The following is a 16757-nucleotide window of genomic DNA, read 5'->3' as shown; positions in this document are numbered from 1 at the left end:
TTCCTCATGATCTCCCTCAAAGGTGTATTGTTGTACCCATTTTACAGGTGAGGAAACCAAGGTCAGCAGAGGTGACTTGCCCATGGTCACAATGCTTGTTAATTATAGGGCTGAAACTCAGACTCAAAGGCTAGAGTTCTGCCCACTGCGTGGCACTGCCACTCAATCTCTGCCACGATGCTCAGCCCCCAGAGTTGCACGCAGCATTTGAGGCACTGAACCTCCCAGAGAACATCCCCATCTATACCCTTCCCTAGATCTTCAAAAGAGCCTGGATGGAAGACCAGCGGAGGGAAGATCATCCCCATTTCAGAGATAGGAAAACTGAGCTGCTGGAGGGAAGGTCACATGCTAGACCCACGGACTCGGAGGCTCTTCTCTCAATAGCACGTGCCTGCCAGCACACTCACTGGGTGCTTGACCGAGTAGTTCATGATGATGTAATCGGCTCCCATGGGCAGCCAGGATCGGAGGGTGATAACGTCACGGTTCTTCAGGGGTTTTGGACATCTCCCTAAGAGAGAGAAATGGGCACCGTTAGTCCTCCCCTCTCAGGCTCTTCCAGAGGCCTTCAGGCTCCCCCCTTTTTCCTGGTTCAGGAAGCAGGAGCATCGGTCCAAGGTCCAGGCGTTCCAGCCGCAGCCTGGTCTCCCCACAATCCTCCCCCTCCTCCTGCTGGCCTTTTAGAGATAAGATTATAATATCATAACATTATCTAAGAGAGGGCTATTACAGCCCTGCCCACACTCAGGGAGCCGGCTTCTGTCCCATTCTCCATTTCCTACAGAGGAGAGTCACTTTCCCCGTGGCCTGGGAGCTCCCCTCCACAGAGGTGGGATCTCTTCCTTCTCCTGCTGGGCACACGGTACCGAACGCCTTCCTGAACAGACAAAGTTCCCAGGAAGACTTCGAGGAACAAGGGCTGAGTACATAAAAGGGAAAGAGGGCATGACGTGAACGGGACGCCAAAAAGATCACAGTCTTCCCATCTGGGAAGAGGCAACCTGGAGCCAAGACGACAGACTCGTCCTGCTTGACCCTGAAGGACAAAATGAGAACTTGGGGAAGGGAAGTTATAGGGAGAAGGATTTCAGATCAACTCTTAACAGCTGGGACTATTGAGCCCAGGATACATTACTGGGTTGATCCCCCAGTGAAATCAAAGGAAGGGGAAGCCATCCTATACATATAAAAATATTCATAAAAACTGCATTTGATATATAAGATCTTTATCAAATTGCCTATCATCTCAGTGAGGGGGTCGAGAACTCGACTCAAAATTCTTTTTAAAATATTGAAACTGTTTTTACACATAATTAGTGAAGAAATTAAATTAAAATTTTAAGAAATTTTAACTGCATTTGTGGCGGTCAGGACCTGAAACTAAGGGGGTGCCCATCAACTAGGGGATGGCTGTTCCAATTATGGCATAGGAGTGTCACAATATTATTGTGATATAAGACGTTCTCAGAGAAACCTAGAAAGATTGTATGAACAGGTGCAGAGTGAAGTAAGCAGAACCAGGAGAACAAGTGATACAATAACAATTTTGAATGATTTAAGAGCTCTGATCAAAGTAATTATCAAACATGATTCTAGAGAATTGATGATGACACAGGCTACCCACCTCCAGAAAAAGAGTGATAGACTAAATATACAGAATGAGACACATTTCTGGTCACAGCCAATACAGGAATTTGTTTTACTTATCTATGTTTACTTAACTAACTCCTTTGGTGGGAGGTAAAAAGGACAGAGAAGGTTGGGATGAAAAAAAATGCTTAATCATTTTGAAATAAGAATTTGAATTTTTTTCTAAGACATTCTGTCTTAGAATCAATACTGAGTATTCCAACGCAGAAGAATAAGAGCTGGTATGGGCTATGCACCTGAGGTTAAGTGACTTGTCCAGGGTCACAAAGCTAGGAAGTATCTAAGGTCAGATTTGAACCCAGCTCCTATGTCTCCAGGTCTGACTCTCTATCCACTCAGCCATCTAGTTGGCCATAATTATAAATTTTAAAAATCAATTGTGGATTATCCCATAGTAAAGAAGCAAGCTGTCTTGGGGGGGGGGCGGCGGAAGAAGCTCTACCATCACTGAGGCTTTTCAAGGCTGATGACCCAGTGTCAGGGGGCACTAGAGGATTCCTGAATAGGAAGAGACATTAGACCACACAACCTCTCAAATCCCTTTCATCTGAGTGTCTAAGACTCCCATTCTTTAAGGGGCATTCTGGCAGAGAGGACAGTATGGTGGAGTTTGGACAAAAATTTGACTTCAAAATCTGTCTCTGACACTGTATAGCTGAGTTTAAATTCTCTGAGTCTCAGTTTTTTCATCTCTAAAATGGAGATAATATCTCTGGACCTACCTCATAGTCTTTCCAGGAGGCTCAAATGAGATATTTTATAGATAAGTGCTTTGCAAACATTAAAGCACTTTATAAACATTAGTTATTCTCTTTCTCTTTTTCTTTTAATTCCTTTTTAGCCAAATAGGGTAAAGTGACTTGCCTAGAGTCACACAGCTATGCGTCTAAGGCCTGATCTGAAATCAGGAAGATGTGTTTTCTTGATTCCAAGCCTGGGGACTCTATCCACTGTACTACCTGATTGCCCTATCAGTTATTTAAAATTTCACAATTCCAAGATGTCATAAATTAAAAGTTTTAGAGCCTATAATTCTAAGATATTTATAGTTCTAAGATTCCATTCAAATTCTATGATTCTGTGGATGTTATCCTAGAGGGGCACAGAAAAGGAAAGGGGGGCTCCGGAGAGATGGAAGGATGGATGGAGGAGAAGGAAAGAGACTAGAGATTGGGGACAGGTTCCCAGATGCTCACAGGAGTAGTAGCCCACATCGGCATTCACAGTCAGGCGGGCAATGTCGAAGGTCTCAATCACATTGCTGTCCCACTTCTTCCGGTACTCAATGTCATGTAGTACATCATAGACTGTCTCAGCTGGCACGTCTCGGCACTCCATCCGGCACTGTGGGTGGACAGAGAGATGAACAAAGGTCAGTGTCCATGTCTGAGGAGCCCCAAGAGGCCAGATACAGAGAGGAGAGGCTGGACCAACCAAACACAGGAGGGACCCCAGAAACCATGCCAAGGGGGGATCCGGGAAAGGAAGCCCAACAAAAACAAAGTGGAGCACCACCATGGGGAGCTGCATTCCTGGCCAAAGATGGCTCAGCATCAAATCAATTCTAGAAATGACCAACAATTTGTAATAAGGGCAGAGAAGTGACCATAAATCTCTATGCCCTTCAGAAGAGCTGACAAGATCTCCTTAGTCCACACTAAGCCTGTCTCTGCCAATGCAGATCATGGCCCCTCTATCCAGCATCTAGATGGTCTGCTGGATAGTGCTGAATTTAGAGTCAAGAAGATCTCAGTTCAAATCCAGCCTCTAACATGTATGACCTGGGCAAGTCATATTCAGCTTCCTCATCTATAAAATGGGGATCATAGTAGCACCAACCTCCCAGGGATATTGGAAGAATAAAATGAGATCATTATTTGTAAAGCATTTTGAAAGCTTCGCTAGCTATTATTATCATTATTATTATTACAGTAAAAAAAATCATCTCCTGGTAGCCATTCTTTGAGTGAAGAGTGAAAAAATGATGGATTTGCAGTGAGGAGGCCTGGGTTCAAATTTTTCCTCATATATAACTGTGTGACCCTGGGCAAGTCACTTTCTATTATTTGTTTTTGTAAACCCTTACCTTCCATTTTATTTTTTAATTTGAAATGTTTTATTTAATTAATTAATTTAGAATATTTTTCCATGGTTACATGATTCATATTCTTTCCCTCTCCTCATCTCCCCAACCATAGCCAATGAGCAATTCCACTGGGTTTTATATGTCTTACCTTCCAGTTTAGAACTAATACTGTGTATTGGTTCTAAGTCAGATGTCCAATAAGAGCTAGACAATTGGGATTAAGTGACTTGCTCAGGGTCACATAGCTAAGAAGTGTCTTTGGCCAGATTTGAACCCAAGATCTCCTTTCTCTATATCTGGCTCTCAATCCACTGAGCCACCAACCTTACCCCCTTTTTATTGTTTCAAGAGACTATGATTCTGTGACCCTACAATTCAAAAGAGCAGAGCAAAAAAGAAAGAAGAGAGATGAGTCTAAGCTTTCTCAACTGTAAGATGGGAATAACACAATAACACCTCCTCTTGTAAATAATCCATAAAGATGAAAAGATAACAGAAATGTGAACTAACAAGACTGGTCTTTGGACAGTGGAGACAATCTCCCATCGAAGCCTTGGCCCCTTGACTAGGTCCATTGGACTGCCCTGGCAGAGCCTTCAAAAGCCCAGGTCCCACTCTGCACCAGGAGGAGGCATCAGAGGATGACTAGAGCTGGGATCCAGTTCTTCCAAAATGGGGCTGAAGGGGATGACCAACAAATTTAGTATGTGAACAAAATGAAATCTAACTGCTTTGTAAGAAATAATGAATGTCAGCAGCAAGAACTAGAAAGAGAAATCCCATTCAAAATCACCTTAGACAAAATAAAATACTTAGGAATCTATCTCCTGAGACAAACATAGAAACTATATGAACACAACTACAAAACACTTTCCACACAACTAAAACTAGACTTGAACAATTGGAAGAACATTAACTGCTCATGGGTAGGACGAGCCAATATAATAAAAATGACCATCCTACCCAAACTCATCTATCTATTTAGTGCCATACCCTTGGAACTTCCAAAAAATTTTTTTACTGATTTAGAAAAAACCATAACAAAGTTCATTTGGAAGAACAAAAGATCAAGGATATCCAGGGAAATAATGAAAAAAAAATACAAAGGAAGGGGGTTCTTGCAGTCCCAGATCTCAGACTATATTATAAAGCAGCGGTCATCAAAACAATTTGGTACTGGATAAGAGACAGAAAGGAGGATCAGTGGAATAGAATGGGGGCAAGCAACCTCAGCAAGACAGTATATGACAAACCCAAAGATCCCAGCTTTTGGGACAAAAATCCACTATTTCATAAAAACTGCTGGGAAAATTGGAGGACAGTGTGGGAAAGATTAGGTTTAGATCAACACCTCACACCCTACACCAAGATAAATTCAAAATGGGTGAATGACTTGAACATAAAGAAGGAAACTATAAGAAAATTAGGCGAACACAGAATAGTATACATGTCAGACCTTTGGGAAGGGAAATACTTCAAAACCAAGCAAGAATTAGAAAGAGTTACAAAATGCAAAATAAATAATCTGGAATACATCAAATTTAAAAGTTTTTGTACAAACAAAACCAATGTAACCAAAATCAGAAGGGTAGCAACAAATTGGGAAACAATCTTCATAAAAACCTCTGACAAAGGTTTAATTACTCAAATTTACAAAGAGCTAAATCAATTGTACAAAAAATCAAGCCATTCTCCAATTGACAAATGGGCAAGGGACATGAATAGGCAGTTCTCAGCCAAAGAAATCAAAACTATTAATAAGCACATGAAAAAGTGTTCTAAATCTCTTATAATCAGAGAGATGCAAATCAAAACAACTCTGAGGTATCACCTCACACCTAGCAGATTGGCTAACATGACAGCTATGGAAAGTAATGAATGCTGGAGGGGATGTGGCAAAGTGGGGACACTAATTCATTGCTGGTGGAGTTGTGAATTGGTCCAGCCATTCTGGAGGGCAATTTGGAACTATGCCCAAAGGGTGATAAAAGACTGTCTGCCCTTTGATCCAGCCATAGCACTGCTGGGTTTGTACCCCAAAGAGATAATGGAGAAAAAGACTTGTACAAGAAGATTCATAGCTGCACTCTTTGTGGTGGCCAAAAATTGGAAAACGAGGGGATACCCATCAATTGGAGAATGGCTGAGCAAATTGTGGTATCTGTTGGTGATGGAATACTATTGTGCTAAAAGGAATAATAAAGTGGAGGAATTCCATGGAGACTGGAACAACCTCCAGGAAGTGATGCAGAGCGAGAGGAGCAGAACCAGGAAAACATTGTACACAGAGACTGATACATTGTACAATCGAAGGTGATGGACTTCTCCATTAGTAGCAATGCAATGTCCCTGAACAATCTGCAGGGATCTAAAAAATACTATCCACAAGCAGAGGATAAACTGTGGGAGTAAAAACACCGAGGAAAAGCAACGGCCTGACTACAGGGGTTGAGGGGATATGACTGAGGGGAGACTCTAAATGAACACTCTAATGCAAATATCAACAACAGGGAAATGGGTTTGAGTCAAGAACACATGTGATAACCAGTGGAATCGTGGGTTGGCTATGGGAGAGGGAAAGGTGTTGGGATGGGGGGCAGGGAGGAAAAGAAAATGATCTTTGTTTCCAGTGAATAATGTTTGGAAATGACCAAATAAAATAATGTTTAAAATTAAAAAAAAAAGAAATAATAAATGTGAGGAATTTAGAGAAGTCTGATAAGATACATGTGAACTGATGCAGAGTCAAGTCAAGCAATACTGGGAAAATCCCTAGAACAAAGTCAAATGCTATGTAATCAGAATAACCCATCTTGGCCTGGGGAAGAGATGCTAAATTACGCCTTCCTCTTTCATGCAGCAAGGGATTGTGGGTGTGGGATGCTACCCACTGTTTGATGTGGTTACTGAGCTGATTTGGGTAAACTATTTTTGGGGAGGTTTTTTGGTGACAAGAAAAAGGACCCCTCCTCAGACATGGGTGGGGAAGCTGGTATGGCAAATTTAGGTTGAAATGATGCTCTCAAACCAAAAGCCCTATTTCCAACCAGCTCCCCAGATTGCAGACTTCTTTGGTTATCTCCATTATGCCTTCCTTCCCCAGGGAACTCATCACTGGAAAATCTCATTAGGCTGTAAGCCAGACCTGAATCTGCCTGGTCCTCACATCTCATGTATGCTCTTCTAAACCTCTGATTGAACCCTCTGACTGGAAGGAAGGGCTGGGGAGCTCCAGCGCTTCTAGTGGAGGAAAGGATCCCCAAAGCCTTCTCCCCTTTTCCCATTATCTACTTTGCTTTTGGAGATGTTTTGATTTCTCCATCACTCCCCCATTCTGGGTACCTCCTCCCACCCTTTTCAGTTTCCTTTTGGGTGCTGCCTCCCCCCCCCCCATTAGATTGGAAGCTCTTTGAGGGCAGGGACTGTCTCTTTTTTAAATTGTATTTGTATCCCTCGTGCTTAGTGCATAAGAGGTGACTGATAAAATGTTTATTAACTGACTGATGGATAAGACATCAATAAAGCTTTTATCTTTCAAAAAATGTTCAGGATTGCACATATTGTCAGATCCAGCTCATGTGCTGGTTAGTTTTATTAAACTGCTTTTTTTTCTCCCTTCTTTTTTATTTTTGATAGCTCACTGGCAGGGGCAGGGAGGAGGTGTAGGAGGGGAGCTCTATGTGTACACACACACACACACACACACACACACACACACACACACACGCATTTAAAAAAATGTTTAGTTAAAAATTATATGGCAAATACAATGAAAAAAACAAAACAGGCTTGAATGAGCTCCACCCACATACCTCAAAGGAGACCCTTGTGTACCAGACCAGAGAACACACACATGCATACACCACAAAAGTACACCTTGCTGCTGGTCTACACTGGACATCTCTAAAATTAATGTGTTGCTAGGATAAACCTTAACCAAGCACTTAATTGGGTATCATTTCTCTGCCTCCTTGGAGTTTTTCAGAGGGCCTTTTGGGATAACTTAGACGGCTTTCTCCTCTTAAAAACACACACACACACACTCACCAAACAGTAAAATACAAAAACCCAAGCTGCTCAAAGAGTGTCTGAGTCTCTGGATAAATTTCCCTGCAGCAAAGCAGCAGTGGGGATTGAGCTGCTGAATCATTAAGCTGCACTCAACGCTGGGTTAGGGTTTGGGTTTGTTTTTTTCCCCAAAGATAGCTACTGCAGGATGGAAGAAGCATTAACAGCAAGATCAAGCAAAGTGCACATTCTGACATCACTCTACGGTTTAACAAAGCACTCTGCCTTCATTTCATCTCCTGCAGGAGACAGGCCTGTGGGGGCAAGAGTGCAGATTCTTGGCCCTCTTTAGCAGATGGGAAAAGTGAGGTTCAGAGAAAAGGACATGCCCAGAGTCACCTGCCTAGGTAAGTGGAAATGTCAGGACAAGAACTGTATGTAGAATTTCAAAGTAGAAAGAGGACCTTAAGAGTATTGTTTGCTCGAAATGTCCCCATTATTATAAGGCTGTAGGATCTGGAGCTGGAAAAGATTTTTCGAGGTCATCTCATTCTGTAGTTTAATCTTAGCCTGGGGTCTCTGACCTTATTTTTTAATATTTCAAAAACTTTATTTCACTGGAACTAGTTTCCTTTCATTCCTATGTTTTATTTTATGGATTTAAGGGGAAAAAATTGGGTCTCCCTATCTGGAGGTCTCCCCAGGCTAGAACTACTACATCAGCCATTCACAGGCCTATCCCACAACTGACCGACACAGTAGTTTTGACTTGCCTCATTTCTAACCTGGGCAGATTTGCCTGGTGTGGCTTCCCCTGCCTTACAGTCCCAACACCCATTGCTCTTCAGAACTCCCAGGTTCAAAGGTGCCATCGGCTTCAGCACACACTCCCAACCCACTTCCAGCTCAGCAACATCATTCTGAGAAAGGACCCACAGGCTTCACCAGAGTGACTGTCAAAGGAGCCCAAACACAGAAAAGGGCAAGAACCCTTGATCTAGTTCAATGCCTCATTCTGCAGAGAAGCAGCTATAAGATATAGTAGAAGGTGCTAGAATTGTCATGTGAGAATCTGGGTTCCAATCTCATCTGTGCCACCATTTAGTGTTTTGTGTGCCTTTGACCAAGTTGCTTAACTGTCCGGGTTTCAGCATACTCAGCTGTAAAAGACAAGTAGATATCTATACAAATGAGGAAAGTTTGGGTGGGGAGTGACTGACAATCTCATCTCACAAGCAAGTTAGGTACAGAAATACATTTCACTTAACTGGGAAATAAGAGCGACAAGGGAGAAGGGAGGATAGAAAGTTAGAGGGAAGGCAGATAAACGGAGGTGTTAGTCCTAAAAACGGAGGTGTTAGTCCTAAACAATACAAATTCTAAGGTTACACAAAAATATGGGGGGCAAAAAATGGGAGAGAGGGTACTTCTCAATTAACAGAATAGATGAACAACTTATGTTATAAAAATGGGATGGAATACTATTGAGTTGTAAGATATAAGATTGATTTCAGAGAAACTTAGGAAGATTTTTATGATTTGATTCAGAGTGAAATGAACAGAACCAGGTGAACAGTTTTAACATTTAAAGAATTATAAATTCTGATAAGCATAATGGTCATCCACAATTCCAAGAGGACTAACAATGAAACATGCTACTCACTTCCTGAGAGGTAAAGGGTTCAGATTGCAGAATGAGACATGTGTGTGTGTATGTGTGTGTGTGTGTGTGTGTGTGTGTACGCACATATGTATTGGACCTAGTAAATTTGGATTTTTTTTTGCTTTATTATAAACATGTTTGTAACAGGGGTTTTATTTTTCTTTCAATCTCAATGGTGGAATGGAGAGAGGGAGAGAAGGGGATATTTACTGATTAAAAAAGTAAAATTTACAACAAATGCAAAATGAGGGGTTTGATGCTATGGACAATAATTATAATTATGTGAGTTACTAAATTGTTCATGACCTTTAACATGGAAATCCTATTCCAAGAAACTAAAAGACAGGAGGAAAATGAACACATACATACCAAAATATTCCTAATAGTATTTTTTTGTGGTAATAAAAAACTAGAAACAAAGTGGGTGCCTATTGATCAGGGGGATGTCTAGGCAAATCATGACATATGAATACAACAGAATACTACTACTGTACCATATATGATGAATTTCTAGTAATACAGGAAGATTTGTATGAACTGATTCAGAATCCAAGGAATAGAAGAACACGAAGAGCCATTTACATAATCAGTATAATCCCTGAAACAAGACAAGTAAAGTACTTTGCAAACGTCAAAGCACTATATAAAGATGAGTTAAGTGTCTATTTTACTATATTTTGTTTAAACTATGTAAACAAAAAATAATACTAAAAGCCACATTCTAAGGGATAATAACAACTAATCTTGGTCTTGGAGGACAGACAATGAACCACACAATCCTTTCTCCTTTAGGTTAAGAGGTTTGGGACCTGAAGGTTTAAAGCATGTCATTTGGTGAGCTGCTTTGCTTACAAGTTTTATTTTGAGGTGGGGTGCTCTTTTGTGGGGGAGAGGGTGTATCTGGAAATGGCTGATATTAGCAAATTGAAAATTCTGATCCTAAAAACTATGGCCTGGAAAGATTAAGTAATTCACCCAGAGTCACACTGGTAAATACATAGGAAAGCCAGGATTCAAGAAGGTCCCATGATTCCAAATCCAGCTTCCTTTCCATCATGTAATAACTTCATTAAGAAAAGTGACACAGTGAGGTAAGTAAACAATATAATTGCTCTCCAATTTCTATAACTTGTTTTTTTCTTTCTTTCTTTTTATAAAATACCCTTATCTGCTTAGTATCAATTCTAAAATAGAAAAATAACAAGGGCTAGGCATTTGGGGTTAAGTGACTTGCCCTGGGTCACACAGCTCTGGAGGCCAGATTTAAACTCCATCTTACAGTTGAGAAGGCTTAGACTCATCTCTGTTCTTTCTTATCTGCTCTACTGTTGAATTGTAGGGTCATAGAATCATAATCTCTTGAAACAAAAAAAAAAGGGAGCAGCTAGGTGGCTCAGCGAATTGATAGCCAGGCAGAGAGATCCTGGGTTTGAATCTGACCTCGGACACTTCCTAGCTTTGTGAGCCTGGGCAAATTACTTAACCCCTATTGCCCAGACCTTACCACTCTTTCTGCCTTAGAACCAATACACAGTATTTAAGCCCAGCTCCTTCCAACTCCATACTTGGTTCCCTATCCACTGGGCTACCTAGCTGTCCCCCATTTCTATAGCTTGTTAAGCTTACAACCACCCTGTGAAGGAGTTAGCCTCTTAGAGAAACTGAGGTTGAGAGTGTAATGGTTTATCGAAGTCACAGAGGTAAATAAATGTAAGAACTAGGACTCAGACCTAGGTCTTCTGCCCCGAGATGTTATGTCCTACAACACACCAAGATGCTTCTGTGTATAATGATATAAAGGGGGAGAGGGTTTTTTTAATCTGTGGATGATTTAATGAAATATTGTCCTGCTATATAGGACAGGAAAACAAAGGAAAGATGCTGGGAGTGGGGTAAGGGGCAGCGTTCCATCAGATTGAGTTTTAGACTGACTGTCCTAGAGAAAGAGCCTTTAGACCTTGCTAGAGGAGGAGTTGAGTGAGCTGTGTTGGCATCTCTTCCCTTTCCCCTCTCTGCTAGTGACTCATCTTCATTGCTCTCTAGCCCTGTTTCCCTGGACACCCTGTCCCTGGGGACCTCTAGGACCAGCACCACAGTCAGCAGTCCATTGGAAACATCCTTCCCCTATTTGCAGGTTTCTTCTCTTCATCCGGAGCCCTCACTGAATCCCCTCCCCCTGACTTCCTTCTGTGCCCCCACTGACCTGGCCCTACACTCTGAGGGGTAGTAGAGTCAGAGGAAGAAAGGAAGAGGAAGGAGACAAAGAAAAAGAAGGGGAAAGAGGGAAATGAAGGGGACAGAGCCCAGAAAGGGTAAACAGAGACAGTGAGACTGGAAAGGAGATGGGGAGAAATACTAAAAGGAGAAAGAGACATGAAGAAAGGCTGGAAGCAAAGAGGCTAGGAGGAGCCTGGAAGTGAAACAGGAGAGAGAAAGACCCTGTGAGACACCAAGACAGAAACTGATTGGGAGGGCAAAGAGACTAAATGAGAGCTGCCTGGGAACGGAGAGAAAGAAAGGCTGGGGAAAAAAGCGGAGAGAAGGAAGACCTAACAGCTCAGATAAATAATTGGACCAGAGACAATGTTGTTGCTGCAGTGACCGAAGATGAATCACACAGTCTCATAGACACGAGCTCTCACTTATCATAAACCCCTTTCCCTTAGCCCTCAGTCCATGCTTCTGCCTGCACCCAGAACTCTCGGATCTCCCAGACTGACTAAGATATGGATGTTCAGGGGATAGAAACCAGTTATTTGCCTAGTCAGGACTCTGTTCCTAAGCACAATGAACCATAGGGATATGAGGGCCCTGCCAGTGCCATAAAAGGGTGAATAGAGAAATGAGACCCAGAAAAACTGTTAAGAGGACTGGGGCTGTCTCTCCCCAAACCCTGACTCTGAGAGAGAGAGAGAGAGAGAGAGAGAGAGAGAGAGAGAGAGAGAGAGAGAGAGAGAGAGAGAGGAAAGCTGAAAGTTGACTACTTAGAGGCTGGCAATATCTCAAGAGATGATCAGATCATAAATCTGGATCTGGAAGAGGCCTGGGAGATCAAGTGTCCTATTCCTTCATTTTACAGGGGAGAAATTAAGTATCTTGCCCAAAATCATACTGCTAAAATTCTGCCTGAGGCAGGATTTGAACATGAGTCTTCCTGACTCAAGTTTAGCAAGATGTTGCTTCTTGAGAGGTGGGAGCCCCCAGAGTGCTGCTTGCAGAAGAAGCAACGGTCTTTTGGTTTAATGAAAGGAATTTAGGATAAACAACAGGAGATGCCAAGGAGCTCTAAAAGAGAAGAGGACTCCCCCAGGCTACAAGAGGAGATATTGTACATGACCTCAGAAAAGACCCAGTCTGAGGAAAGACAGCTTCTGCCTTTCATGAGTCCCCATCTAAGAAGGAGACATCTTCTCTGTCTATGGAAACAAAAGCCAAATAAAAACTATAGTTAGCTTTATTGCTTTAAAGAACAGTAACTGAAATTGGCACCCCATGTGCTACCTCCTAGAGGTCCTGCTTTAATGATTAAATAACAGTCTAGAATAATTAGAATATAAAATAACCAAACACTCTGCCGCTTCTATTTATTGCCTCCCTCTCGAGGCTCCTCCTTCACTGTTTGTCAGAGGCACCACCACTCCTCCCATGCTCATAACCTTGGCCTTATCTTTTTACCCAACCTCTTCTGTCCAATCAGTCGCCAAGCCCAGCGGTACCACCTCCTAATCTAGTGTCCTGCTCTCTGATCTCACCGACATGGCCAAGGGTTCGATCGATGATTCTCCTAGAGTCCTAAGAGTCAGTCTCCAAACAGATCTTCCATCTGCCACATCCTCTCCCTACCTCCAATCCAATAAACCATCTTTCTCAGGCTGATAGCCTAATCATCCTTAGACATGGATCTGGGCAGAACCCTCCTCCTCTGCTTTTCAGGAGTTCTCCCTTGCCCACTGAATAAAGTTCAGACTCATCAGTGCTTGGCACTCAAGGCTTCCCCCTTCACTCCACTTCCCCCCCAGACATACACATACATATATTCAGTCTTCTAGCAATACTCCCTATTTCTCTTTTCTGTGAATCCTCTGTGCCAGCCAAACTGGCTCATTATGGCAGTGCCCACACTAGTTTTCTAGTGAGGCTCATGCTTCTTTTTCTGGATAGCCCTCCATTCCCCGCCTCCTGGCTTGCTGAATATCTATCCATCAAATCAAATAATCAGTTGCATTCTCTATCCAAAAAAACTCCAATGCCACCTCTTCTGGGAAACCCAGAGAATTTAAAGGATTTGTCCAAGGTTATGCCAGGAGGAGCTGAGCCAGAATTCTAACCTAGGTCCTCTGACTCCCAGTTCCAGGTTTTTCCCACCACTTACTGTTTTCAGGACATCCCTCTTCTTTTAGTGTTAATAAAAATAATAATCCATGTAGTAGACATCTGTATTGGGCTCTACAGTTTGCAAAGCAGTTTATATACATTTTCTCATTCAATCCTTACAACAGTTCTGTGAGGAATTATGATGTCCATTTTATAGATGAGGTAACCAAGACTTGGAGAGCTAAAATCACTTGTCAAAGATAACTGAGCTGTTAGATGTATAAGCTTAGTCTCCTGACTTGAGTCCAAGGTTCTTAACACTATATGACATTGTCATTGAAAGCTGTGAAAGGATTATTATCACTGTTTTACAGATGTGGAAACTGAGGCTCAGATAAGAAAAGCCTTCCCATAAGTCACACAATTAGGAACTATCAGATCCAGAACTAGAACTTGGGTCTCTTTGACTCCTACATCCTGTTGCCACTACGAGGTGCTGCTTCCCAGGATGATTAAATGTCTAACCCCAAAGGAACTTCGGTGATCACCCAGACCTGGAAGCTCATTTTACAAATGGAGAAACTGAGGACTCTTGGAAGCTATCCCAGATGGTCTCCAGGGTCCTTTCCAAATGTGAGATCTGATGTGCCTGAGCTTTTTATCCCCTTTTAACCAATACAGCAATCCAGCTCTTCTCAGTTTCAGTTCTCTTGCCCATTGGCACTGGCCACTTCTAACTCCCTTATGCCCATTTTAGACCACCTAGCTATAAAATGCCTGAGGGTCCATCCTAGAGGTCACATCTTACCCACTCCCTTGGCTCAGCCCTTGCTCTGAGGTCTAGCCAAGCATGGAAATGAGCAAGAGAAAGGAAACCCATCTGTCTCTCTGCTTCCCTTCCTCCTTTCTCTGGGCTCTTGAAACTTTAAAGAGTCGGCTGGAAACTGAGCCCAGCTTCATTAAAGTTTAAAGGACCCAACCCCTGGGACCTGGGGGGGAGGGGGCAGGGGCAATGGGCACAGAGTCAGCTCTGAGGTGGGTCCTCTGGCTTTTACCCTTCCTGGCCCTTTCCCTACACAGACACAGACACAGACACAGACACAGACACAGACACACACACACACATACATACAAACACACACACACATACATACATACATACATACACACACATACACACACACACACACACACACACACACACACACAGCATTTGTTTGTCTAGAGGTGGCTTTTAGTCAGCACCAGGAGGCAGGGGACTGTTTTCTAGCTGTGTTGTGACCTTGGGTGAGTCACTTCTCTCTTCAATGAAGCCCCTTCCAGCTCTCTCACCTATGCTCCAAAGTCTACAACTAGTTCCTCGGCTGGTTTCTAGCCGAAGCCCGGACCCCTCTCAAGGGAAGGGGTTTCCCACTAATCCCATCTGTACTCCATTCCTTGGGCATTTTTAAAAGAATCTAGTATGAGTAAGGTACCATCATAGGCTCTTGGAGGTTGGGGACACACACACATAAAAACAAGATCAGCCCCAGCCCACAGGAGGACAATCCACCCCTGTGAATTCCAGGTCCACAGGCCAGCTGGGAGCTCGTTCCCATCCTTCTTCGACTGGCCTGGAAACAAACTTTCAACCAACCCCTGAGGCCATAGCAAAGCTGGACATTTTCAGGAGGCCTCTGTAGACTAGCCCAGATGGCAGCTCTAATAGGGATGGGAGTGAGAGAGGAACCAGTTCAGGGCATGAATGGGATGATGGGGGCCTGGAGACAGCTGAAGAGAAGACAAATGGATGGCTTTGGGCAGAGGCTGAATGACCATCCATGAAGGATGTTCTGACACAGATTCCTGCATGGGTCCAAGTGGCCTGAACCTGAGGACATCTGAGGTCCTTCTATCTCAGAGCCCAAGAGTATTTTCCCTGGGAGATTAAGAAGAAGGCCCAAAGACAATAGACCAAAGGGGGGACCCAGAGCCATCAAGGAGTAGAGAGGGTATGTATGTGCCTGGCTCAGGAGTACCTGAGGAGAGGCCAATGTTGAACTTTATTCTCGAAGAATCTGACCTCATTCTTTCAAACTTTACCAGAGCTAAAGCCGACACACCCAGACGCACATGTATCTCTCTCCATCCTAGCCAGGCTACTCTGACCTCTAGGCTAGCCCTGGCCTCCACACATCAGGGGCACCTTTTCCAATCCTCCCAACCCATTCTTCTTGACTACCTCAATCCACCATAAGTTTTAGCAGCCCTGAGTGTCCAGAGATCCCATATAAATTATGTCTCCCATTCAGTCTGGGAGCTCTCTGAGGTCAGGGGGCCATTTTTCCTCCAACTCTGTGTCCCCAGAGAACAGGGTCTCTGGATGGGTCGCATCTCCCTGATTCTGGGGTGGATTCTCTATCCATCCCTAAAGCCTCCCTGCCTCTATGAACTAACATACAGAGCTCATTATTTAGGGAAGGAGTATGGAAGATTCTCTGAATTTTCTATTAACAGCACTACCTACCCCCCAACTCAAACATTTAATCCGTGGTGACTAACCTGACAAAACCCAGAGATTGTGTGTGTGTGTGTGTGTGTGTGTGTGTGTGTGTGTGTGTGTGTGTGTGTGTGTGTGTTTTAGGAGGGAGAGAGAAACTGCCTTTCTGACTGGGAAAGAGAGACAGAGAGATGGCAACTTCTACTACACCCAGTACTACACACAGATTCTCTGTTCTCTTATTCTCAAGAGAACACCAGGCTTTTGGCTGGCCGTGTGAACTCTCAGCCAGGGCACAGGACCCAAAGGAGAAATGTATGTAGGCACAGGATGGAGGAAAGGGCTGCTAAATGTCTGGGCCAAAAGAAGAGACCGTGTCAGCACAATATGGAGAGGAGAGCCCCAGCCTGGAATGGAAACTTGGGTTCCTATCACAGCAGGGTATGTGACTTTGAGCATGTCCCATCATATCTCTGGTCCTCCATTTTCCCCTCAATGCAATGTCTTATTTGCTACAAGTAGTTCACATTTATAGAACACTTTTTTTTTAAAAC

The 16757-nt window shown here is 43.2% G+C and overlaps 1 protein-coding gene across 4 annotated transcripts in view; it reads right to left on the bottom strand.

Annotated features, from left to right (window-relative positions):
* STARD10 (StAR related lipid transfer domain containing 10) overlaps nt 1–16757 on the bottom strand; it is a 39555-nt gene that overhangs the window by 9465 nt on the left and 13333 nt on the right. For all 4 annotated transcript variants that reach the window (XM_056795022.1, XM_016422017.2, XM_016422016.2 and 1 more), the window contains 2 exons: nt 2850–2997; nt 411–514 (listed from right to left, as the gene is read on the bottom strand). In XM_056795022.1, the coding sequence (XP_056651000.1) occupies nt 411–514; nt 2850–2997 (252 nt within the window). The remainder of the gene's footprint in view (nt 1–410; nt 515–2849; nt 2998–16757) is intronic.

Source organism: Monodelphis domestica, chromosome 4 (assembly GCF_027887165.1).
Source record: "Monodelphis domestica isolate mMonDom1 chromosome 4, mMonDom1.pri, whole genome shotgun sequence".
NCBI classification, from domain to species: Eukaryota; Metazoa; Chordata; class Mammalia; order Didelphimorphia; family Didelphidae; genus Monodelphis; species Monodelphis domestica.
Note: the sequence above shows the minus strand (reverse complement) of the source record. Positions and strands in the feature narration are given on the sequence as shown.